This window comes from Bemisia tabaci, chromosome 7 (assembly GCF_918797505.1).
Source record: "Bemisia tabaci chromosome 7, PGI_BMITA_v3".
Lineage (NCBI taxonomy): Eukaryota > Metazoa > Arthropoda > Insecta > Hemiptera > Aleyrodidae > Bemisia > Bemisia tabaci.
In genome coordinates this window covers 19490876-19516765 of record NC_092799.1, presented here as the reverse complement: position 1 = coordinate 19516765, position 25890 = coordinate 19490876, and the positions used below count along the sequence as shown (strand labels likewise).

General features: G+C 38.8%; 1 protein-coding gene across 10 annotated transcripts in view; it reads right to left on the bottom strand.

The window, feature by feature from the left end:
* Window positions 1-25890, bottom strand: part of eag (potassium voltage-gated channel protein ether a go-go) — a 389509-nt gene that overhangs the window by 62940 nt on the left and 300679 nt on the right. For 9 of the 10 annotated variants that reach the window (XM_072302442.1, XM_072302445.1, XM_072302446.1 and 6 more), the window contains one exon: window positions 4684-4815. In XM_072302442.1, coding sequence (XP_072158543.1) covers window positions 4684-4815 — 132 coding nt within the window. Of the gene's footprint in view, window positions 1-3592; window positions 4642-4683; window positions 4816-25890 lie in introns of those variants that run through there. The other variant, XM_019040142.2, reaches the window with a different exon arrangement.

Below are 25890 nucleotides of genomic sequence, written 5' to 3'. Positions count from 1 at the left end.
ATAATCTTAATTATACATCTAGGCTTGTACGATCTATTGTTGATGCTACAACAACGATTGGAGCCCGATCAGAACAAAAATGACGCACAATCAGTCCTTTCACTTGTTTGTGAAGTTGAGAGTCATAAAATCTTTGAATTCTGAAAAGACCTGAAATGGCCTCTTTTTGTATAAAAAAAGGGTCCATATTGATAAATGCTTATGGTACAAACAGCTGCATTAGCGTTAAAAAAAATCCAATAAAATCTACAGAATGTTTCAGTCCATCGAAGTAAAGTATAGAACTGTCATTTTCATGAAAGATTTTTTCTCAACGGTATCAGTATGTTAATTTTTTTCATATAATAGTTCGACTCAGAGAGGCTTAAACGGATACCCAAAGTAAGAATAATTTGCTAAAATAATGGATGATTTAATATCTTAAGATATTGGAGCACTTTATTAAATATAATACAGTGAATACCGCCCTTTTTGAATACAGGCAAGATAATGCAAATTAGTAGTTAAAATAATTTGGAGGATTTTTTTCTCATGACTCTACAAGAGGGTTATCTTTCAGAATAGTTCACCTTTTCATTCTGACTGAGGTCCCAATCGTAAGTGAAGAAGTGAATTACACTAATCCAAGCAATATGAAAGAGTTGCTGCTTCATGGTAAAAACGAATAAGCATTCTTCTACGTAGGGGTGCACTGTTTACGTATAAGATATTTTAACGTCACTTTTGGACGGATTTGAGATTCTGATGCGCCAGAAAAGGGAGCGTTTGTCGACCTCACTTGTGATATCATGCATGATATAACGCACTATTACTTCACATGTAGTCCAGTGCCGATTTTCGTTGGAGTTGGCAAAACTAGATTTCATCCATTCCAACACGAAAAAAGCGAAATTAAGGCTGGGACCTACCCGGGTGGGTAAAATTGCTTTACCTCACATACCACAGGGCCAGGGCGGCGCGGGCTCCTATGCAGGAGTTAGGATCTAGCCCTACGTGATTCAGGGCCCAGTCCTACCTGGACAAGGGTCCAACTATTACCAGGTAGGGCTGAACCCTGAAACAGGTAGCTTTGGGTCCTGAAGTAGCTGCTCCTATGAGGTATGAGGTAAAAACATTTTAGCTACCCGCTTAGGCCCAAATTCCATTTTCCCGTGAACCCATTGAAAATAATCGATCCTATACGAGGCAGACCGCATTGATAATTCTTCTAAATGTATACAAAGAAATGAACTCCATTTCAGCCAACTTGCAAAGGATGCTAACGGTATGATCCGAAATCGGATCCACTGATTTAAGCATTTACATCTATTAAAATAAGACTTAGGCATGAAATTCAAAGTTGAAAATTTGATTCTAAAATCGTTTCTATTGGTGGGGAGGGTACAAATTCAGAAAATTAGCAGCATGATGAAAACACGGCAAGTTATGGTTTCAGGAAATTCCGTCAACGATTTTTGGTCCGCGCACCTGTCTCGTCGAGTAGTTTACGTCCACGCATAAAATAAGCATAATAGTGACTTGGCCCAAGCGTTATATTTTAGTCCGCATGTAAAATTATATTGACAACATCAAAATGAGAGAATTAAGAGAAGAGGAGGTGTCGACATCGTAACTCATTTTTTAAATGAAATGTTAGTTTCTTCCTTTGATTCATCATTTTCAAATGTCATAGATGAATGTTTGCTTTTATTTCTGTCCTCAATTTTTTTTATACAAAATATAACTTATATGTAACTATTTCAATGAATACACATATTATTACTTCATTATAAAAACATTTACATTATTAAAGTGAGGAAAATATTTTTAAAGCCTCTTTCAAGCGATGACATAGATATAATCTCAATGAGCCGTAGTTGTGTTGAAAGGAACTATACAAGAATGAATAAAAGAGGACAAAACCAAGGAGCACGTAAAATTCACACCGCACTGTGGCAAAATAGAAGCACAAAATATAAAAGAAAAAATTTAAGTGCTTTGGAAATCATTAAATTTGACACGGAGCCACCTTATTATTTAGAAAACACATATTATATTTTCCTTCAATACATATATATATTTTTTTTCATCAATTTAAATGAGAATAATCCATGCAAAGTGTGCAAACATTTCAAAATCATGAATTGAAAAACGCTGACTCAGCGAGTTTAAATATTAGAACCTAACACAGGGCGAGGCGACGTGCTACCAGCGCGCAACGCGCACTGGCGGCAATGCGTGAAGTATCCCTGTTAGGTTTGTAGGCGCGCAACGCGCACTGGCGGCAATGCGTGAAGTATCCCTGTTAGGTTTGTAGGCGCTTATGCGCGTGTTACGCTAGTTGCTCGAAAGCTCGCCTCGCCGCGGACGCGGAGTGTTACGTCGATCCGAGCTACTATTTTACGACAGAGGTGTAGCACTATAACGAGATGGGATTTCCTTGAAAGATAATTAAGTCCAGTTGCACCAAAGAGGTTTAGAGAGTTTTAATGAATTTTTCCTTATGGAATTGAGGTCCTCCCTATTTTTACAAAAAATCTCAATTACATATTTTTCTCCGTTGGCCAAAAAAAAAAATTATAAAAAAAGAAAGGAAAAAAGGGGAAAAAAACAAGCAGACCCTCATTCCTCCAAGACATTATACATTTTCATCCGAAAACGTCGTGAGCAATTGTCTTTTATATTTACACATGGACCAATTAACTTTGAGTCTCAAATTGGTAAGAGGACCAAAGCTCCCCCATCGAAAAAACCCGTGGACGTAAACTAACTACTAGAAAAAACAGGTGCGTGGACAAAAAATCGTTGACGAAATGTCCTGTAACCCCAGTTATGCATAATTTGTTTTCAAATTATTCTAGGAGCTTGCCAGCAGTAATTCCCTTAAGTGATTACTCTGAGTTTGTCGTTTAAATGTATGTAAAACAATCTATGTACACAAAAGAGGTCTGCATTGTCTGGAACCGATTATTTTTACTGGATTTCAATTGAAGAAAAACGGCGTGGATACTTGAGAGAATTACCATTAGTGCTCGCAAATACTCTAAAGTAAATAAATTGACTTATCTGCTAGAAAAGTATGTTCAAGTGCACCCCTTTTCATCTAAGTGCGCCGCTGCTTTCGCTAGTAAGAAAATTGGCGGTTCATAAAAATCGCCAGTATGAAGTTACTCATCAAAAATACGAGTATGTCCACATTTTGCAATTAGGAAGCATAATTTCTCGCTCGTTGTAAGTACAACATATCATCGTTTTCCGGACAAAGAAACGTAACTCCATTCTAAGGTTGCCAAATTGACTCAAACAATTGATTTATTTTACCAAAATGTACCTATGAAATTTTAATTCAACATTTTGCTGATTTTTGCATGAAATCTGAGGAAAAATCGGTGACATTTCCAATTAGGGATGCCCAAGATTCTCCTGGTTAATATGCAATTTACGGGGAGAAATTTGGCACCATTGACGTGGAGTTACGTTCTTTTGTGCGTGAAACGACGATACGTGCCGTTAGTTTCCCTAGCTGCTCTAAATTGCAAACTGCAGTCCATTTCACAAAACACTAGTCTTATAAAATACAATATATTACAGCAACAGTACAATTTTTACTTACTATTGAAACCTTTTGGGTCATTAGAATTCTTATACATCAAAACTTGTTAAAATTTGATCTTGTAGCCTGACCTTGGAGTAGAAGAACAAATTGAACAGGTTCACTTTCATTTGCGTCTATACCATTCACTGATAGGTGAGCCTTTGAAAAAGCAACTTCTCGATAAAACTTATCCAGCAGTCACGTTAACTTTCAAATCGATACTGCCCGATAAGATTACGAGTAATAAAAAGTTTCGTACTGGCGATTCCCATGTGCTACTACGGTGGTGCGGAAGAGAGCAAAATAACCCGCAAAGTGCACGGTTGCCATACTGTGAGCCGGTTTGTCCTGACTTTTACTTTTCCAGTCGATGTAACACATGAAAAGTGGCGACTTGTTAGTCCTGCATTATTGGTCAAACAAGACATGAATTTCCTCAAAAATACACCTATTATTCAATGATATCCAGTGTGTTAGTAAAAGTTTAATTTTCAAAAATCAGGAAATAGGAAGACAAATTGAGCTAAAATGTGTTTCTGTGGCATATGATTCCGATTTTCGCTAAAGTTAAAGATAATGCTATTATTCAAGAGTAATTTGCTGTGCTTATAAATTTTTGTTGACACCAGCAGGTTTAGTTTACAAGGAATACGTCAAGTAGAAAGGAAATGAGCCACATCAGCTACTGCCAAATTTAATTGGACGATTGCATTTTTTCCATGAAGACGGTTGTGCGGATTTTTGTGCAAAATTTGCATGGTAGGAAACCAATCCCTTAAAAGTTTGGAAGGAAACCGCACAAACGTTCTCTTGTAAAAACTTACCATTTTTACAATGGTAAATTAGTCAAATTTGACAATGGATGGCATGGCTTGGTTCCTTTCTGTTGAACTTGGTCTACATTTCTACGAAAGGAACTTTCCTTTCATTCCGGTGAAATACCACGTAAAAACTAACCAGAATTTTGAAGATACTGCCACAACATTGCCGGTTAAAAAAGGGAATGAGTTATAATAGCATCAATTTTAAGCGACCATTCCGTGACACGCTTCACAGTATAGCAACGACGATTTAAAATGTTAAAATGACCATGAGTGCTCAGTGCTCACCTCCTTTGGTATCCTCCGTTTCTATTGGTTGTTTGAGCGCTGTGATGTCCCGGAACGTCAGCAAGAACAAGACAACAAGGTCTCTCTCGTTTTTGATTGGCGCAATCTGGAGCAGGAGCCATAGTGGTGTTTCTAAAAAAGAAAAAAAAAAAGCACACAGATAAGTCAAACACACTAGTAGGATGATCAGAAATAAAAGGAATCTCAAAAAAAAGTAAGGCATGACTGAAACTTACTAAAAACTGTATGTACGTAGCAAAACACGAATTTTTCAGAAAATAATAATAATTTTCACCGCAAAAACTCGTAAGTATGAATGTTTTCGATACGAGGAAATCGGATACCCGCGCGGCATAAAAAAGATACGGAAAGAGTCAAATGTGTTCTTTTAGCGGCTCTGGTGCTTGCACTAGAGCTGCTATTCCGGACGGTCCCAGCTGGGGAGTATCAATGCAGCATGTTACATTGTAGAGACCGCGCGTTGGTTGATGGGAATCGGCGCCATTTTCGGCTATGTTCCTTGTCATGACTTTATTTTATTGCATACTGTTTTATTGTTAGTCAATGCTATGTTGTGTATTGTATTTTTGGAATCATGGTGATACAGTCAACAATTCAAAACTTGTTTGTGCTTTTATCTCGTGATGGAAAAAATGTACTTTACGTTCAAAATTTGAAAATTTGAATTTTAAAGTTTTCGCGGTTAAGGAAGCTTTAACCACTGGGTTGGAGCTTCCTAGTCATTTACTCGATATCAGCTGATAGCAAACAAAGGTTACCAGGGAAACCGTAAACGTCTAACAACTATCGTGGCCATTGGGGCGATTATTGAAATGATATCGACTGTATGTCGCCGCTTACGACAGGACATAGCCCTATCTTAACTGTGTAATATATCGCAATTCGATATTGTTTTGATTTTTAAAAGGAGCAATTCATTCATACAGTTCCGATTAGTTTTGGCGAACGGGCCCTTAACCTACGGCACTCGGCTCATGGGAATTTTTTAACTTGTCCTGGACGGACTCGTCTGTATAGCGCCTCGTTCTTCGTTGTGTGTGTGATTTCGTGAAGAAGTTTCTATGGCAATTTGCTTTTATTTGTGAGCTGTTTTTTCACGGGATTTTTGAATGTTCTGAACGAATAAATTCGGTGAGTACCTCATTTATCCCTCCTTCCAGTAAAATTATTTCAACTTTTCCTTCTCCCTCATTCTGGACCCACTCATGGGCTGATTATTTTCTCATTCTTGAAACTTTAGACTGGCAATTTCTATGCACAATCTATAGCTCATTAACCTATAGTTCAAGAGTTCCTCACTAGTGTCTTGCTCTTCTTTTTTATTTTTAAAGCCTCAATGCTTCGACAATCGAAAACATTTTTTCATCTATATTTTGTAGGCCTTTTTGGCAACACTATTTTCCCCGCAAATAAGCCGGAAATTAAAACGATTGCGTCCTTCGATGTACTTGACATTCAACTGCATTCAACCTGTTAATAATAAGAAATCAACTAATATTCTTTCATTTTATTGGTCTGGATTAGCACTGCTTTCAGAGAGCGCCAAAATTCAAACGAGCCAATCAGATTTAAATATTGCAAATCGCTACATCGAATGACATCATGATTCTTCATAAAAAAATGGCGCTTTTTGCAAAATCTAGGGATTTTTTAAGTATATTTGAGCAAATCAGGGGATTTAGGGATTTTTAGCGAAATCTAGGCATTTTTTTTCTTCCCCGCTAGGGATTTAATATCGGAAGACTGGCTTCCAGTATCGTAGCGTTGATCGTCGCTGATGTCGAAATGGAACCTAATGCCGGACTTACTGTAACACCTCCATTCCTCAATTCCGGTGAGGAATACGTCTCTACCCTTAACTCAATATAAATATACAAATTGATAAGTGAGTGCTTTAGTCTCCTGAAAACAGAATTGCGAAACTTAAAATTGGAGAAAAATGATGAGTAAATGAAAAAATGGAACCAATTGATGGGATATGTCGCATGCCATTCTGACACAAAATATGGCGTCTATCGAATCACCTTAACTAAATAAAATAACCAAATTTTCAACTCTCAAACTATCAACTATCAACTATCAAAATTCAAACTATCAAAATTTCCAACAATGACAAAAATGATTGTAATATACCTATAATGTAATGAAATATACACGCTCTAATCATTTAATTTGTATTACCTTTATGTTATGTACCTACATGTTATACTATTTTTATAATAAATTTTGCCAACATGCTTTTCAATTCAGTCTACAACATTTCATTCCGACGTGGCAATAATGATTTATAATGCCCCTAAACATTAAAATGAATTACAATAGTAATGCCGCATTATAATGTCGTATTATACATCGCAACGATTCATGTCCTACTGATTATTGATTATTGTAAGATGAATTCTGTTTTCTCTGATTGTATGTTTCATACGTGCGAAGCAAGTACGGGTCACTAGAAACGTGGTTCGTACGGGTGGCTGATGAAATTGATCTTCGAATACCTTTTGATGAGCTAGGGAAATGGAACCATCTGCATCTCATGGACAATAAATAGTTGCCGTAATTAAGGTCATCCCGTGATTAAGGTGCCGTGATTTAAGTCATAAATTCTTCATCTAATTCTTGATTCATCTCCAAAATGTCTGCTAAAGCTTTCATGCGCTTCTCCTTGTATGCATGAATGAGCAAATTGGGTATCGAACAAGCGGACACTTTTTGAAAATTTAGATGATTCTGGACAATATCGTACAGAAGTCCACGAGCTGCAGATAGAACCATTACCTCTAGCTCATCAAAAGTTATTCGAAGATCATTCAACAACCTCTTTGACAAGTTGCAAAAACTTTTCGTTAACAATAGTGTCACACGGTACTAGGAATATTTACTATTTAACGAACCTTATATTTCCCTGACTCAGTCCTAAATTATAGAAGTATGCGTTACTTTTCCAGCAATCCAAAAAAACAATTATACAAAAAACCAATACCTACACTTTCAGATATAAAAATGCAAATTTTTTGCAGCCTCGCTAAACGACTTATCAACCAGAGATTTTTTAGGAAGCGGACCTCCAAAGAGCTTTCAAAATTAAAAGTATACAACAAGTGATAATGCCATGTATTCGCCATATCAAAGCCCAATACACATTTATACACCGGCTACGTAAATCTGCTAAGTTACAAAACATGAATCGACAGTTGTCGGATTGTACATCAATGACAAAATGTGTCTAGGCCCTCATTCTTGACTACAACTACTGCCCCCAGAGCCGCTCTCCGACGCCAATGCGTTGGAGCTTCCTGCTTGTTTTTGATTCAGCAGAAATATTCAACGTGTACATGATTATTAATCAGTGGAAGTTCGAAAATTAACTTTTCCGGCTGTGTGACTGTGGGTGTTTTATTTTTATTTTATTTCATTTTTTTTTAATTTTTATTTTTGCATATGAGCAACACCTATCATAATAGAGTGTGAGTAGTCGCACTCGGGTATTGGTTTCGTAATTTGACCATCGACATTTTTTTTCACCAAGAAACATGTAGTTTACAATACATTGCAGAGACGATGTGGAGTGTCTGCTCACGCCAAACATTCAAAAGGACGTATGCATCCACAAAAAATGGGCTTTGTTCAGGAGAAAATAACGGACCTTCAGCTGTTGAATGCATTATGAAGGTAATTTCTTTCACGGCAATTCGTCGAGAAGTTAAAAGTAGAGACTCTTTCACACTGTTTTCAAAGTATTTTCAGTCCTGTTTATTTATTAAGGTTAACTGCGCGCTTTTGTTCAAAGGAAGCTTAATTGCCGTTAGGAACCGTACTTACAAGGTGCGTCACGAGCAGGTTTAAAACCCCGGACTTTTTTTACTGTTGGAGGAAACAAAAACTTGGAAACGATGAATGGAAACGCTTGTTAAAGTCACCGTTGCACGGCCCATTAGTCTTGTAAGTGACGCGGCGTGCTTTGCGATATATCGATTGTTCTGTCTTTTAAACCTATGGGACAGGACCGACACACAGGGTATTCGTATCGAACATATTGATAATAGATTCATTACCACAACCTCAAATGGGGGAATATCAATAATCGATCATTCACGCTTCGCCTATCGTCTTGTTATGTTGGAAAGTTTGTTGAACGATAGGATTTGGATCCTTTAAGCTTCCAGGCCTCAAGCTTTCAGCTTTCATGCTACAGCGGTGAGAGGACACCGTCGCACCGAAGAAGAACACCGGCAGATCTATCAAACGTTGTCAAATTTCATCAAACAAAAATTTGAAGAAAAATTGGAGAAAAAGGAGGAATCCTTTTTCCTTGAAATTTCAAACATCCTTTTTTTCTCATAAATTTGAAATCGGCCAAAAAAATCTTAGAAAAATGAGAATGTTATTCGTAAAACTAGCTGCTTCAGCTCGCTTCGCTCGCCTCCTTACCTAGCCGGCGGACTGATTATTGAAATTGATAGACAAAGCGATGGACAAAGAGAACATAGGGAATATGGAGCGATCTTATTGGTTGCAACTGGGGGTTCTCACAGACTGAGGGGGAAAATGATGGACTAACTGTCTAGTTTCTTGTCAGTTGCCGTAACAAATATTAGCGCCTGCAAGACTTTAGGAATACTTCTCGCATTGCACTAAACGCAGTGCAGTCGGTCAGTTGGCGCGTGGGACGCATATTAGATCCTAAAAGACTGTAGAAATGATGTACGACTGCGAATCATCATTCTTGACTTTCTGCTCTAGTTTTTACCATAGTTTAAGGGAAAATATGTATTGTCATTGTACCGATTCAGAAACTTGGATGATATTTAATTTTTTTTTTTTTTTTTTTTTTTTTTTTTTTTTGTTTTGTTACATTAAACGAAAATAGATCGAAATGGCTTAGTTCCTTCCTATTGGATGCTGTACATTATTTCCAATTTTTGTAAAGGTGCGTTCTGATGCAAACGCAGTGTAGAAAAATACCCGTTGTACACATAGTTCCCTCTTTTCATCAGGTAAGGATCAGGCTTCATTCGATCTGAACATTTGCAGTACATCAGAAACCATACATTACCGTCACGTAAATATTATCCCACGGGCGAAATATTTTAAGCAACAAAAAAGGGGGTTATGGTCTCGTTCCTCTGTTGAGAATAAACCAACGTATCCCTTTTTTGCACGACCAAGGTGAAGCAGAAATGGGTAGTCGCCGCCCCTTTCTGTCTAATAAACGACCTCAACAAAAAATGAAGATTGATGGAGGCCGTGTAGTCCAAGCAAGAGCGCATCAAGAGATACTCATATTTTTAAAAGCTAAAAAATCGCGGGGGGAGAAAGTAAAGATTGGACTTACGCAAGAGGCACACGGAGAAAAAAACTTCGTGCGTGAGACCCGAAGTTGAGGTCATGTGGATCTCTGAAGTTTTCGGATCACGTTTCTAAAAACTTGAGGTCCAGCTGCCAAAATTTGGGTCAGACATCTGAAGTACTTCGATATATACCAAAGGGTTCGGGTCACACATCTGAAGTGCTCCGGTGCATATAGAACTACCTCGATGTTTGACCCGAACTTCGGCAGCTCGACCTTAAGTTTTCGGATGCGTAATCAGAAAACTTCAGAGATCCATATGATCTCAACTTCGGGTCCCATGCACGAAGTTTTTCTCTCCGTGGACAATCTCTTCAAGGTCAACCCTCTTATAAAATTCATTTACCAACAAGTATGCTCTCAGCCACCATTATTTTGAAAATTTCTGGTAATTTTCAGGGAGGGAAATACTCTTTTTTACTCCGAGCCTTAAATATGTACCAGCAAGTGAACCACTTTGAGTTCTTAACTTGAAATTTGATCTTACGTGCCCAAAAGATTTCTCCTGCTCATCAACAAACCTACCTTAAAATACCTGAACGCACCTTACAAAATAATGTGCATAGCTCTAGCAAGATCAGCATTTTAAAAGCCACCTATATACATTACAGGTTAGGAGCCGTCCCTAATTTACGTAATGTCCTTTTCTGGCATTTTGACCCCCCTCCTCCCGCTTGTAACGTTTTTGTGACGCAGATGATACACGTTTAACGCATCCTTCAACACGTAAAAACAAAATGGTGTAACGCTCTACTCGGCCCCCTTCTCTCCTAAACCGTTACGTAATTTAGGGGGGCGTTTGGGGGGGACTTTTTTTTTTTTGGTGCGTCGCACTAGGTGGTTTAAAAATTTTTGAAAACAGCGATTGAGTTTATTCGAATGCTCTCTAAAACCAGGTATTCGACGAGGCGTAACATTTGAATGATCCTGTATACACATATTATCAGAGAGGTGGGGGGGGGGGGGGGGGGGGGAGGTGTTCGAATGGAGTCTAACACCTCTTTGGACTAAAGTTGAATGACCTCGGAACGATGACGGTGGTCGATCGAAACGATCGCGCCATTCGAGATAATTCTTTCAGCGATGCACTCAAATTTGATGGCCCGTTATGTTTTTGCACCAAACCATTGAGATAATCGGAAGAGCAGCTAGTAAAAGAGCTAGCTGCACAACTGCCTGTTGTGAAGTATTCATAAATGTGCGATATATCATTGCCGGCTCACCGGAGAAAGTAGGAATGAAGTCAGGTAAACGCGAATAAAATGATGATAAACAGGTTTACTGATATTTCGGCAGGGACAATTAATTTTAACGACGGTTATAGCCCTGGATCAAAATATTGTTGCCGGACGACTCACAAATTCTACCTCTACCAACACCGCTGCGCACAATTTCACGAACGTACGGTAAAATTCAACAGCACAGTTTAGAAAATGAATTCTTGCAAGTGAGGGCAATGCTTCTATACAAAATACAAAAGGAAAATTCCATGTTTTCGAAAAAATCAAAAGTATACACTGACTTCCTTAAATAGTTGTAAAAACCCGCTGCGTTTTTCCCTCCGTATATTGTCGTTATTTTGCAGTGGCAAATCTTTGTATTCTTCTGCAAGGATTCATTTTCAAAGCTATATGCTGTTGAAGTATACTGGAAAATCGACCGAGTGCGAGAGAAGTTTTCCGAATAAAAAATAAAATATGATAGGAAGTCGTAGCTTCGCGATTAAAGATTCGCAGTTTCCTACTTTGGCCATGGATTGTATTCGATAGTGGCTCGTATGTTTAAAAACAACAGAACTAAACCTCAAACAAAAATTTTAAGATTTAAGTTGGAAAAACTGAGAATGAGGATTTTCCTATCAATTTCACTTTTCATTGTCATTTGGTACTCAAAAGAATAAAAAATCCATCACAGAAGAGCCGTTCCGTCAAATTTCTAAATTGACTTTTAGGGCTATGTTGACATGTTGAGCGGATCTACATCGATATAATCTAACCTGTTTAATGTATCAAATACGATCTATTGGATCGCCGAGAAGTCGGCTGCATGTTTCATATCTGCGGGTTGATTGTTGAATCGTTATCGAATGATCGAGTGGGGGTTGTGTCTCACCCAAAAATGAGTTCGTTAATACCCCAATCCATCAAAGTCTGAAACCCGCCCCACAGCTGTTTAAGAAACGACTAAGACACTAGAGTGTTGTACGGGAGAGAATTGCCATTCCTGTGCCGCTCTCTGATTGGTTCATCAGTTTTAGGCTATCACAAAGCTCCAAATTTGGCCAAATGTAAAAAAACCCGATCCAGAAGTACGCGTACTATCGGCTGAGAAATGAATAATAATCACAATCATAGGTCAATTTCCGGCAAATATACATCCATCAAAGTTCGATCCGAACTCAATTCAGAAGTTGGATACGCAAAAATGTCTATCACATTCAAAATCACGTCTAGAATTTTGTAGAGCTTTGTCTTCATCTTGTTTGTTTACATTGGGTCAAACTAAGAACGGAGAGGCTGGGGTTTGTTTTCATTGGTCCAACTTGGGGGCTTTATGATAGCTGACCAATCAGAGAGCGACACACTTTTTCTGCACTGGAAAAAAAACACATTGGATCTAAAGTCCAGACTCTTAAAAACATCGACAAGAAAAAGTACTCTTGATTCAATCAGAATCTAGCTTAAATCAAGAAACAAGCCTCTTAATTTAAGCGGATTTTGTTTTGATTCAAGCAAAAATCTGATTGAATCAGGAGTATTATTTCTTGTCAATGTTTTCAAGAGTCTGGACTCTAGATCCTATGTGTTTTTTTCCAGTGTGTAGTAAAAGTTAGTTAGTTAGTTAGTTAGTTATTTTATCTATGTATAGGCATTCTGCATCCTACGCTATTAACGTCTTTATAAAGAATTCGGAAGTTGGGTGTGTAAACAAAAATGTAGATTTTTAAATAAAGGGAGGCAAAAAGTTTCAGTAGTTTGGCATGTTAGTGGGTTTGCATTCCAAGGACTGAGTATACAGGTACTCTATAAGACACGACTGATATACACTGAAAAATTCTGATTAAAGTGTTGAATTTGGCAAGGCTGTTTGGAAGCCGCATGAACGACGACCAATCGGAGCACGGATCCGGAGGAGCTTGCGGCTACTATTTCCGCTCGGGCTTGGTCTCGGGGCTATTTTCGTGGTTCAATAAAACGGAACGATGCCCGGCCCCGGCGACTGCAGGGACCCGGGACCGGCGAGGGACAGTTCCCGCCGACTCCCTTTTACCGCCGCAGCGCGTCCCGGCAAACGCCTTCTAAAAGTCTACCCTATTTAATCAATATTTACGACGAGCTGCTAATGAATCCTTCCCTCCAATCGAACCGCCCCAACTCGAGCGGAAGATTTTTTACGCCCGTGAAATGATCGAGTCCTGCCGAGAGGAGCCTGCTGACGTCACACGTTGCCTCACTTCCGATTTGTCGTCAGTTTCAACTAGAGTTTCTTTATAAGGAGAGTATGGACAACTCGATAATTTAGAGGTTAGGTTTGATCAGATTATGTAGCTCTTGGGGCCCGAAAGGGCTGCTAACCCATGAACTCGGTTTATTCAGTGGTACTAATTTTCATAATTTTTACTACACTGAAAAAAAAAAAAACACATTGGATCTACAATTCAGACTCTTAAAAACATCGACAAGAAAAAATACTCTTGATTCAATCGGATTTTTGCTTAAATCAAGAACCAAGCCTCTTAATTTGAGCGGATTTCCTTTTGCTTTAAGCATAAAATCTGATTGAATCAAGAGTCCTTTTTCTTGTTAATGTTTTCAAGAGTCTGGACTCTAAATCCAATGTGTTTTTTTTCCAGTGAAGCAACTGCAGACGCGTTTCGCCTGTTTCGCTGATCCTCAGTGCTGTGCAGCCTCCTAAATTTATAGCTGCGCTGCACTGAAGATTGGCCCAATAAGGCCAACACGCGTCTGCAGTTGCCTTCCTGAATGATCGTTACTAGTGTTGCAACAAATAGCATATCTATTGGAGGGGAAAATTGTGCTAACATGAGCTTTTCCCCTCTGTATTGAGTTTTTCAGCTTCATGCTGAATTTTTAACGCACGGTGGCTGAAAAACTCCAACATACTGTCTTACGACCCGTGCGTCCATCTCAATCAGTTCATGTCTCCTATTTCCTTCAGTAAGCTGTGCTTTTAAAATTTGATTGAAGGAATCAGCCCATTGAGAAACCTAATTCTCATCAAAATCCATTGAAATTTTCGAAATGTCCGGTTAAGTTCATGTAAAACTTTAGTTTTTTTAACGAGCAGGAAGTTTGAATAGATGAAGCTTCTCAGCTCACCGACGCGACGTGATGCGAGTTCATGCTAACGCTGGGATGCAACTATTCGACCTCTGCGGATGCCCCGGTTGCATACGCAAATGATCGAAGGCGTTTTGGTTTCCATCTGGTGATGGAAAGTGTTTTGACGTGCCGGTCCGTCCGGTATTTGACGCGTTATATGGATTACTTCACTTCATGACTCGTCCGATCATGCATTGATAAAAATTAATCAATCATATAAGAAAAAGAATACATAAAAGAAACCGCTCAGCAGCGGCGATGTACGTTGATTTCGTCCTTCCAGATTGATACATACAATTTAAGATTTTGTAGGTAACAGGTAATATTTTAACTGAGGAGACAAGAAGGAATGTTTCTTTGGGGGTGGACATTTTTCGTGATAAAATATTGAGCGGTAATGATCAACGGTCATCCCTGAATTATTTAATTCTAGTTAAATGGTAATCATTGCTATTAATGTAGATTTTTTCCTCCTACATTGGCTCCTTACAGAAAAAAAAACGCTCCTATTAGAGATTAATGCTGTACGAGAAATCTTATTTTTTCCACTACGTTCAGAGGGGTTATGGTGAATTTTCTAAATTTCAACAACTACCTGAAAAAATATCCACATATTTTTTGAAATCAATGAATTTTACACAGAGTATTGGAACAACGTTAACCTCAATATGTATCGCCTTAAATAATGAACGTAATCCAATGGTTTTCATTACTGAAAAGAATCAATTTCTGTGCAGATGTGCAGATGTGTATTTTGCCGTTTCTATTCGTTCGCTTTCTCGAAAAAGTTCAATAACTGATAAAAAAAACTGTATAACTACATTATTATACCTATTTTGAATAGGTATAATATCATTCAAAATGACAGAGGAAAATTCAGGCTTCAGGACATTACCTTTTAAAACTTCGTCCAGTAAATTTTTCTTGAATGATGGTTATCATTTCGATTTTCCCGGATAAAGCGTCCCTCGCAATAACCCCATTCATGACAATCTCAGGGAACAAAACGACCGCAGTTAGTTGTGACGTCATACTTGCGTTTTACAGGTTCATTCTTGCTCTGAGCTAATTACTGTAAGTGCTCCAAGATGTGCAATTATGATAAACGGAGAGGAGAAATGGAATATCCCATAATCGCAAGCACTGACCGACTTCAGAGAGTTAAAGTTAATGCGTTGTCATAGTTTTGAAAAATGCATCTTTTTTCCGACGGACGTAGAACCGAAGGTTTCTTTGTTCATTTGATAACGGTGTTGCAGGTGGCACCCTCATTCCACGTAAGCAGTTCTCTTGAATGTGCGTGATTATCTCCTCACATACACAGACTCAGATACTGAAATCAGGATCCTTTACGCATATTACGCTTACGAAACGCACATTAGCGCCCACAAGACCGCAGAAATTCTTCACGCATTGCATCCAACACAGTGCGATCAGCGCTCTACGCATATTAGCGCCCACAAGACCGCAGAGATACTTCACGCATTGCGCCCAACACAGTGCGATCAGCGCTTACGCGAATGGACCACTAGACAAGGTACGAATTAAAGGATTCTGATACATGTTTCTTAACCAGAATTTCACGCAGAACACGATTCACACAACGAAAATTACTGAAACCAACTCCTAACGAGGATATTAACGTCACTTTTTCGCGTTGGTTACGAGGAATTTGAACTGCCCACTCATAAGAAACTCAAAGCTCTACGCGAGTCAAATCGTGCACTACAACAGTTTCAGCAAGCTTCTCAATCGAGCAATGTTCATGTCCCACCATGTGTTGTTCAAATTATCAGCAATTTGCTATAGCTGAGCCAAAGCGTGAAGATTGAGGTTGCCAGATTTGTATATCGTAGAGACTATCATGATAACGTTTAGCGCGCGATGTGAATCACGTAGAGCATTGAGTTTTCATGAGCGGGTGGTTTGAATTCACGCATAAAGAATCATTAAATATCGTTGTGAGGAGTTGATTTTGGTAATTTTCGTTGTGCGCATCGTACTCTACGTGAAATTTTGGTTAGGAAACTTGTATCAGAACGCTGAAATTCGTACCTTGTCTAGTGGTCCATTTTTATGTAAATAACACCAAAACGTTTTGGCTGAAAACTCAGCCTCCTTTATTTGGACAAAAACAGTCAAAACTGGTAAAAATCTAAAAACGTAGTACTTGGCTGTAACTTTCAAAGCGAGAAAAATTGTATAATCTAAATTTAGATGTTTACCATGTTTGACTGTTTCTATCCAACTGAGGAAGGCTGAGATTTCAGCCGAAACGTTTTGGTGTTATTTACATAAAAACTCGCCTAGTTACCTGCTATTAAATTTGTTAACATTGTATAAAAAAAACAACTGTCTCATTTTTTTACGAGAGGAAATATCTTCGGCCAAATTTCGTCGAAAAAGTATTATGAGGACCGGTGGCAATTCCTGAAAGTTGGCAACACTCATTTCTTCCCCTTAAATGCATGTAAAACAATCGATTGCCTTGACTTATCTAAAATCGATATTTTTAATGGATTTAAATGGAGGAAAAACAATGTTGCTAACTTGCAAAATCGCCACTGATGAGGACTCTGCCTGCGGCAGCTATGCAAAATTTATGAGGGCGTTGCGGGGTTGCGTTAAGGGTGCATCGGGAGCGATGAGCGGAGTCGAAAAGTTGGAAAAGTGCGTGATGTAATTTTTGAAAACTGCCTGACTTTGACGGTGAGCAAAAAGTTTCTCCGTTTAATTACTTCAGTTGAATATTTAATTTAAAAGTGCTGTAGGGTATTAAAAAAAACAATCTCTTCTCCCTCCCTGCTATTACGAATGTTATCTCGACGGAGGAGGAAATTAATGTTCCTAGGCAGTGCATATGTCTGAATTCACGCTGTTTTTGCTGGTAGTACAACACCGGATTTTTAACAACTGCAGTGGCGTGGCGTGAGTTGCGATGTATCGATTGTTATGCCATTTAAACCTATGGTAAAGAATCGATTATTAAGGTGTTCGCTGCGAACACCATGTGCATCGATCCTTTTCCATAGGTTTAAATGACAGATCAATCGATTTATCGTAGCTCACGCCACGCCACTGAGCAACTAGATGAAAGTCCATCCGAGTTCTGCTTTCAAAAATACATAGAACAATCAACTTGGGATGAGAGAGCACTACACGTGTCACGAAATAAGATAGTTAGTTAATTTTATTAGAGGCATTCAGCATCTAAGGCTATTGATGTCTTCACAGAAAATATGAAGGATGAGTGCAAAATACAAAAATTTAGATTCTTAACTTAATGGAAGCAAAACGTTTCAAAATTTTGGATTTAAAAGTGGGATAATCGTAGGTTAATGGGTTTGCTTCCCTGACTGGTGAAGAATGAATCCATGAGCGGAGATACTTGAGGACAAATCAGTCTATAATCACGTGTTTGGCGGTGAGGGGTAGTACATTGCAGAAGTTGCAGATGGGTTTATCTTCTTTGCAGATGATGTGCAGTGATTGTGACTGACAAAAGTATGACCAATCCTGAGATAGGTGCGCAATTTTAACTTCACTTGATCTTCTTTTGTGGTGTTATATGGTATAGGGGCTCTACGAACACGATTTTCGAAATATGCACTTGATGATTGATTCTTGTAGAGTAAACATGAGAAACTTAGTTTCTCACTCATTCTTTCCCAGCACGGTCGCCATTCTGCCGATAAAGCCACTACTTTCGTAGGAAGTCTAATTTTGCAAAAAAAATTATCGATCATTAAATGTAAAACGAGAGTTCAAGTGCATTGGTATGTAATGCATCGGAGACACTAATTTGATAAAGTATCTAATTTTGCAGAAAAAAGTATGACTCTTTAGTTATAAAATGAAGGTTCATGTAAATTGCTATATAAAACATCGTACATTTGTGCAAGACGTTTGATTTCGACTGATTCCAGCTGATATTGATGACGAACAAATTTTAATTTAGATTTCCGCGGCTAATCGCGGCGTGGTCAAATTTGTGTGATACCATAAATTGTCATAAAAATTTACTTCCGATGAGAAATAGTCACAATAAATGCACCTTAGTCCTTTAAAATTTTTCTTTCAGACTGTTACGACCTATCCAGTAAACCGTCATGTTCTTACTAACTCTTAACGATGCGAGTTCTTTTTAAATACTACTTAACAACATAATTATCAACGCGGCTTTCAGCCTCTCGTTACATGTAAACCTTGCATGTTGCACCTTGAAAGTAATTTTTCTCGAATAACGAATGAAGTTTGCCGGCCTTTAGTGTTAAAATCGCTCTTACAGTTTCAATCCTTCCCGATAAGGCTTTTGCAGTCTTAATGATCACATCAAATGACCTTGATCATGCATGCTACTGATTGTTGGCTACACTCACATGCAATTCCGTTTTAAAGTTGTGTTTAAATCCGCACGCTGTGGACTTATTCCGGAGAATATTTTATACACATGCTAAGTTGAGGTCATGGTCAAAGGCGCAATAACTGTGACACTGTGACAGGAAAGAAATAAGGCTGACCACTTGTTGAGGATGATAGAAATTTTAAGGCTTCGCATCTTATGTCGTATATGAGCATCATAAACATTTTATTTTCATCGAGATTGATATTTAATTCTCATTCATTTTTTCGTCGTAAAAAGAGCTTTGAAATCAGTGTCACTGGCAGGGAGGGACGATTTAGGATGGTCCGATATCACTGCCGTTTCTGATCTATGATATATGTATATCTACTTTCACAAATTCACTTTTGTAATAAATACTTTGACGTTAATCATGTGATATCAGAGAGCAATTCAGGGGCTGAGAGAACTGATGTATTAAAAGTACCGATCGTGAAGGTGCATTGATGCTGACGAAAATAATGACATTGATACAATTCCAAGATCTAAATCACTTCAGCCTCCGATCTTCGTATCCTCTTACTCACCAAATATATTAAAGCATTTTCAAAAAAAAGGGTGATTTAAGATTCGTTGGTCGGGAAAATAAGTTTATTGAACTTTACCAAACGGTATGGTAAATTTCAGACCGTTAATTCTATTACATTTTTTGAAACGATTAACAAATTTCTAACTGTCGTGTGGAGCTTACAATTTATAAAATACTCAAATTGTATAACTCAAACGATTTATAGATTTTTAATGGACTTTTTCGGTGATTCTTTCAGACTCAAAAAAAAAAAAAAAAAAAAAAAAAAAAAAAAAAAAAAAAAAAAATTGATAGGGGAGAGCAAAATAATTGAAGGGTCTATGATGATTTCTATGAAGACATTAGAGCTATGTTTTTCAGAGACATGTTTCATTAGATTATATTTTTGATCCATAAATAAGTTCAATACGTTTCCGAAAAATAAGTTAGGTTTCCCCTTCATTTGTCAACAATTGCAAGCGTTTTACCTACTGCACCGGACGAATTATATTGCAATTGCTGGGGCTGTGAGGGGGGGTAGGGGTTGCATCCCCTTTCCTCTTCCGTAGAGTTGATATTGATTATCACAGAATGACTTAATATTAAATGACCTGCATTAAGGGTTTTTCCTTCCGCCCGCGTCACTCCTTTACCACCCGCTCCTCCCTCTCTTGAGCATTTGATCAATGACAAAAATGATTGAGATTGATGAGGACGGATAAAGCTGTGCAAGAAAGTCACACTTGAGCATTTTGTTGCCAAATTGAGCGAAGAAATACAGTATTTTTGGAGGGAAATTAACACCCTCTTGAGACCGAGTATTTAGCCAATATCGTCATAAATTGCCAGCCTTTTCGAGTATAATAATTGAACTACATTTGGCAATTAGGAGATACAATTTCTAGCTCACTATAAAAACAACGTATGTGTCATTGTCTCCATATCGATGGCTAATGAACAATAAAGCCTATCTGCAAACTGACGATTTTTTAGGGAGAAAACTTCGCCATTTTTGTAATTTTAAGGTTAGATTTGCAATTTTTTCATGCAGCAATTTGAAATTGTGTCATTGCAGTGCTCTCCTACAGAATTGGGAAAAAAACTAACATCGGTACTGTAGAATATGGCAAAGTTGGCAACTCGTTTCTGCCAAAATTGTCAGTTAGGCGGTACGTTCGTTAGCCCTTGATATGCAGACAAGGGCTTTTATAAATGAGTTAGTAATTGTGGTTCCTTATTGCAAAATGAAGTCCAATTCCTACTGAAGTATTGAAATAAGATTTGAAAAATAGTGTTAAAACTGGCATTTAAATGCATTATTCTTAAACATTGAGTTAAAGATAGAAAATACTAAAAAACAAAACAAAAAAACCTCTTAAAATATCGACAAAGCACTGAACTAACATTCCAGTAAGACTTTTCTCGGACTGACTTGAATTTAAAAAATACGAACGAAAAACGAGGGAGAATAAGGAAGACAAGGAGAGGAAGGAGGAGGAAAACAGGAAGAAATAGGAAAGCACGAAAAGGAAGAAATAGGGGAGGGAAAGGAAAGTTAAAGAAGAAGCACCTATCTGTACTGGCAAATCCGTAGCACATACGTTGTTCATGAAACGCTACGCGTTGTTAAAATGTAGCCCATATGACGATATGATCTGAAAGGCTCGAAAGAGAATGTAGCCCCCACTCTTGCGTCAGTAGAGCACCGATTTTTTGCATCAAGCATAGGATAATCACGTAGTTTTTTGGCCCGGCGGGCGGGAGTCAAGTGTGGTACAGACAGTTTGGCAAAGCTGTTCGTAGCGCAGTGCATATTGCATAACGTGTCAAACGAATATTACTACTGACTCATGTTCAGTCGCTCTCTCTATTCCCTTATCTGGGTCATCATTTGACAAACCCACCCCCTCCCCGCTTTTTTTACTCACAGACAAAATTGGCGCAAACTGTTTTTATTAATTTTATCCCTCTATCTCATTCCTCTTCGGTGGACACTCTTCCCGCTTTATAATGATCGTATTTCCGGAGTAATCTTTCAACGCAAGTGATTGTAGTATTGCTAATTTTAATAAAATGGTTCTATTTAGGAAATTAATAGGCCGATTTTCTTCTTGTGTCTACTAATCTTTGAAAAAAATCTCTCTTGAATTTTTCTTGGTCAGTTGTGTTGATTGGAAAAAACACTTTCGACGCACCTAGGTGTTTCCTTGGAATTTCTTTTTCTTTGAAAAATAATTCGAAAGATGGGTGTGGCAAATGGGATAGCTCAAAATTAGTGGCGAAATCAGAATCAGTGAAAATCAGTGGCGAGGCTTGAATGATCGAGTATCGATATTTCCCTATTTGAAGCTATGGTAAAGAATCGATTATTAAGGTGTTCGATGCGAACATACTGTTTACCGATCCTTTTCCATGGGTTTAAATGACAGATGAATCTATATATCGCAAAGCACGCCACGCCACTGACACCAATTTCGGTGGCGAGGCGTGAATGATCGACTATAGATATTTCCCCATTTAAAGCTGAGGTGAAGAATCCATTCTTAGGATGCTGGTTGCATCGAGTACCCCGATTTGATGCATTTCCGCAGTTAACCACAGTCAAAATGAGATGAAGATAGTCGCCGGATGGTGTAAAAATTGACTTAGAGTCGGCGGAGTGCCCGATATTTAGGAGGAAAAAGGAGAAGTTTAACCGTGTAATTCAATTCAAAACTACTCCCGATTAATTTGTTGCGAAAATTCGACTTTATGCATTTCTGCAGTTAACCACAGTCCATACGAACTTCAATCCATGCGATAGACTTTCTCTATAGCATAAAGATAGTCGCCGGATGGCGTACAAATTGACTCGGAGTCGGGGGAGTGTCCAAAATTTAGCAGGAAAGTGAGAAAGTCGCAATGGAAATAAACATTCGAGTGGGTCCGGAGTAGTGGTCGTGGGCGAATCAAAGTCTCAGGAAATCGAGTTAGGAAAGTTTCCCGGCCGGGGACACGGCGGGGGGGGGGGACGGCAGGAGAAAGCTCATTCCGCAGACGGGAAAGAGCAATCTGAATTAAAGTTATACGGGCCGGAGCAAGATTCGAATAGGCTTTCACCGGGACGCATTGACTTCGACGTTGACAACTTTTAGTCGCTCGCCTCTTGCCGCGCGCAAAGCTGTTTTTATTTTCCCGGCCGCGCGCCGCGCCGTCATTTATAAACTGTCTCCGGGCACTGACAGATCCCTTTTTCCACCCGTGGGGGCTGGGGGTGGGAGCCACCGAATCGGGGAGCCTCACTCCTCCTCCGGAAATCTTCTCGAAAAAGAGCGGATAGTTCCACTCGTTAGCGATTCTGTCACTTTTATATTTTTCCCTCTGTTTTGCATCATTGTCGACCGTCTTTCCAGAGAGAATCAAAGCGGAAAGTGAATGATTTCCATGCAGAATCTCTTTCTTGCCGCTTAAGGGTGCTAGGAAAAAGACGTAAGAATGCTTCCTCTTCTTCTTCCTCTTATGTGTCTTCTCCTGCTTCCTCCTACTGCTCCTACGCTTCTTCCTATTTTTCCTCTTCTTCTTTATTCTCTTCTCCTTTTTCGTCTTCTCCTTCTTCTTCTTACACTTCTTCTTCCTCCTCTTCTACTTCTTCTTCCTCCTCGTCTACTTCTTCTTCCTCCTCTTCTATTTCTTCCTCTTCTACTGTTTCTTCCTCTTGTTTTTCCTCATCTTCTTCTTCCTATTATTCTTCCTACTCTTTTTTTCCTTTTCTTCTTCTTCTTCTTCTTCTTCCTCTTCTTCCGACTCTTTTTTTCCTTTTCTTCTTCCTCTTCCTTTTCTTCTTTTTCCTTCTCTTCTTCTTCTTATTTTTCTTCTACCCATGACTACAGGAGCAAACGGACACCTGGTCAAAAAAGGTCTATATGAGGCATTAATACCATTTTGTCGAGGGGGTTTTATGAAATTCCTCCGGCTCCAAAGGGAGGCTTAGAGGATTTCCCTGGCCTCAAAGGGAGGTCCAAGGAGCTCCCCCCCCCCCCCCCCCGGAAAATGTTGGAAAATTGAGTCGTCTCAAGAGCAATTTGAATTTTTGAGCTGTTCCTGACCACAAATCGATTGAATCAAAATTTCAAAGGCGCAAACAGTGTCACACACTTATCATACTGAGAGTCATGCGAAACGCATAACACCTGAGGCGCGAAGCGCTTGGGGGGGGTTGGACTGCGAAGCGGTCAGGGGGCGTATCCCCTATTTAATCAAACTCTCATACATGTCTTGGGAGGAGCCGAGTAGATTTCTGCCATATACTACTTCTGCCCATGACCCTCACCGTGCATGGCGAAAAATTTCTTGGAACGTCTATAGCAACTTTCTGTTAATCATCGGATTTCTATTTGTATTTAAGGAAACCAAAATATTACTGTTGTCTTGATGGGATTCTAATTGTCATAATAATCCCATCGAGACAGAAAGAATTCCAGTCCAAGAGCACAGATGCATCTAACCCCCCCCCCCCCCTCCCCAAAACATCTACAGATACTGATTAGCGCCTGTAGATTAATCGCGGAATATAAGCCAAATAATTAGAAAGACAGAAACGGGTTATAGAAAATAAAACAATCAATCTACGAAACAAAGCTCTATTTCATTCAACCGCGCTACAGAGGAACGCCGTATGAACATTCGAGAGTCGCCAAATTTCTCCAGATGAAACACGTAATTTTGAGAGAAGTTAGGAGTATTTTCCTTTAAAATTTTCAGAAGCTTCATATTAAATTGCAAAAAAAAAAATAGTTTGAAAATTTAAAAACAAAATATTCATAATTTGCCCAATAAATACAGTTTTCATTAAAGGTAAAATGGCAACGTCTGAAGGCACATACTTTCGCAATACGGCAGCATTCTGCCGTGCTAAGGAAGAACGCCGTATGACCCTTCATGCGTTGCCAAATTTCCTTTGATAAGACACAAAATTCCTGGTAGGCTTATGCATCTTTTCCTTCCAATTTTTTAGATAAATTTGTTCGCAATTTCACTTGAAGCTCCTGGAAATTTTAAGGAAAAATATTCAAAACGTTCCGAAAAAATAAACATTTTATCGAAGGAAATATGAAAACTCTCAAATGTCCATACGGCGTTCTTCCTTAGCACGGCAGAACACGCAAGCGGCCAGCGTTATTTTCGATTCTGCGCTACGGCGCTGCATACAACTATTCGTACTTGATGGATGTGCGTGTTGCATACGCATTCATTTGAAGGCGTTTCAACTTTCCTCACGCTCGCATCGCAGCAATGACCCAATGAGTGCCATGTTTATACGTACGAATTCATTGGGAAAGTTATGAATATTTATCTCTCAATTTTTCAGACAATATCGTTCGCAGTCGAATACAATGTATCTGAAAATTTCAAGAAAAAATATACATAAATTCTTCCCAAAATAAACATGTTATCGGAGGAAATTTGGCAACTCTCGAATGTTCATACGGCGTTTTTCCTTAGCACGGCAGCATTTTCCTCGGCTTTGAGTACTGCGGCATGAAATATTTTAGATACTTGCAACTCGTTCAGAAAAGTATCTCCATCGGCTCTTAGTCTTCTGCTCGGGGATCAAAATTAATTTCACGTGAGAGCTCCCGATCTTCAAATTTAACCCTCGCCCCCCCGCAACACCCCCCGCCCACCCCAAAAATGAGGAGCTCGCGTGACCTCGACCACTCTTCCGTGTTCCCGGCCAAATTTTCAAGATTTAAATCACTTGACGGGGCAGAAATTCTCACCCTTTCTCCCGCTCTCCCAGGTGCTACAACTCAAATCTTTCCCCACCTCCCGCTCTCCTTTCAGAATAGTTGCTTCCGAGGCGAAAAAGTTACGTGATAACGATGTAGGCGAGCGAAATTATAGGGGGCCGCGCCCGCCTCGAACGGAAAAAGTAGCATTGACGAAACAATTACTCCGGGTCTGATGAAATGCGGACGAAGCAATTCGGATGCAACTGTTTCAGAATGAAGCTCGGAACAACTTCTCGCCAGCCCCTGGGAGAACTCCCGGAATATTGTTCAAACTTGACAGTGTAGTCGTGACACTTCCTTGATCAAAATGTAAATACGCGCTTTCAAAACGTAACGATGTCGCAGCTGAGTGAATATTTCAGTTTTAATATTCGCACAGTTTATTACTTTCTTCGGTGGTGGAAAGTTTTATGTTTAAATGGATTTACTGTGGTGAAAGGCAAGTCCTTTTGCCCCCTTTTCTTATGATTTTTCGCATTGTTTCCCCCAAAAGTTCTATAAGAATGTAAAGGCTCATTTTTTTGTGATTTACACTAGGCATTCAAATAAAATTCTTGATACTTCAAAGAAATGTTTAGAATCTTTATTATTGTTTCGAAAATTTAAAAAAAACAGGGAATGCTGTTTATATAATTAAAATTGAATTTAGGTAGGACTTGGGTGCAAAAACGGCCCGAGCCAGGCCGTATTATATATATTGATTATTTAAATAGACACATTTTCAATTCTCTAATAATTTTTTTTCCTCTCTTTTTTGAAAAAATACAACGTTTTCTTTCAATTTTTTCTTTCCTTTATAGAAACCCATAATT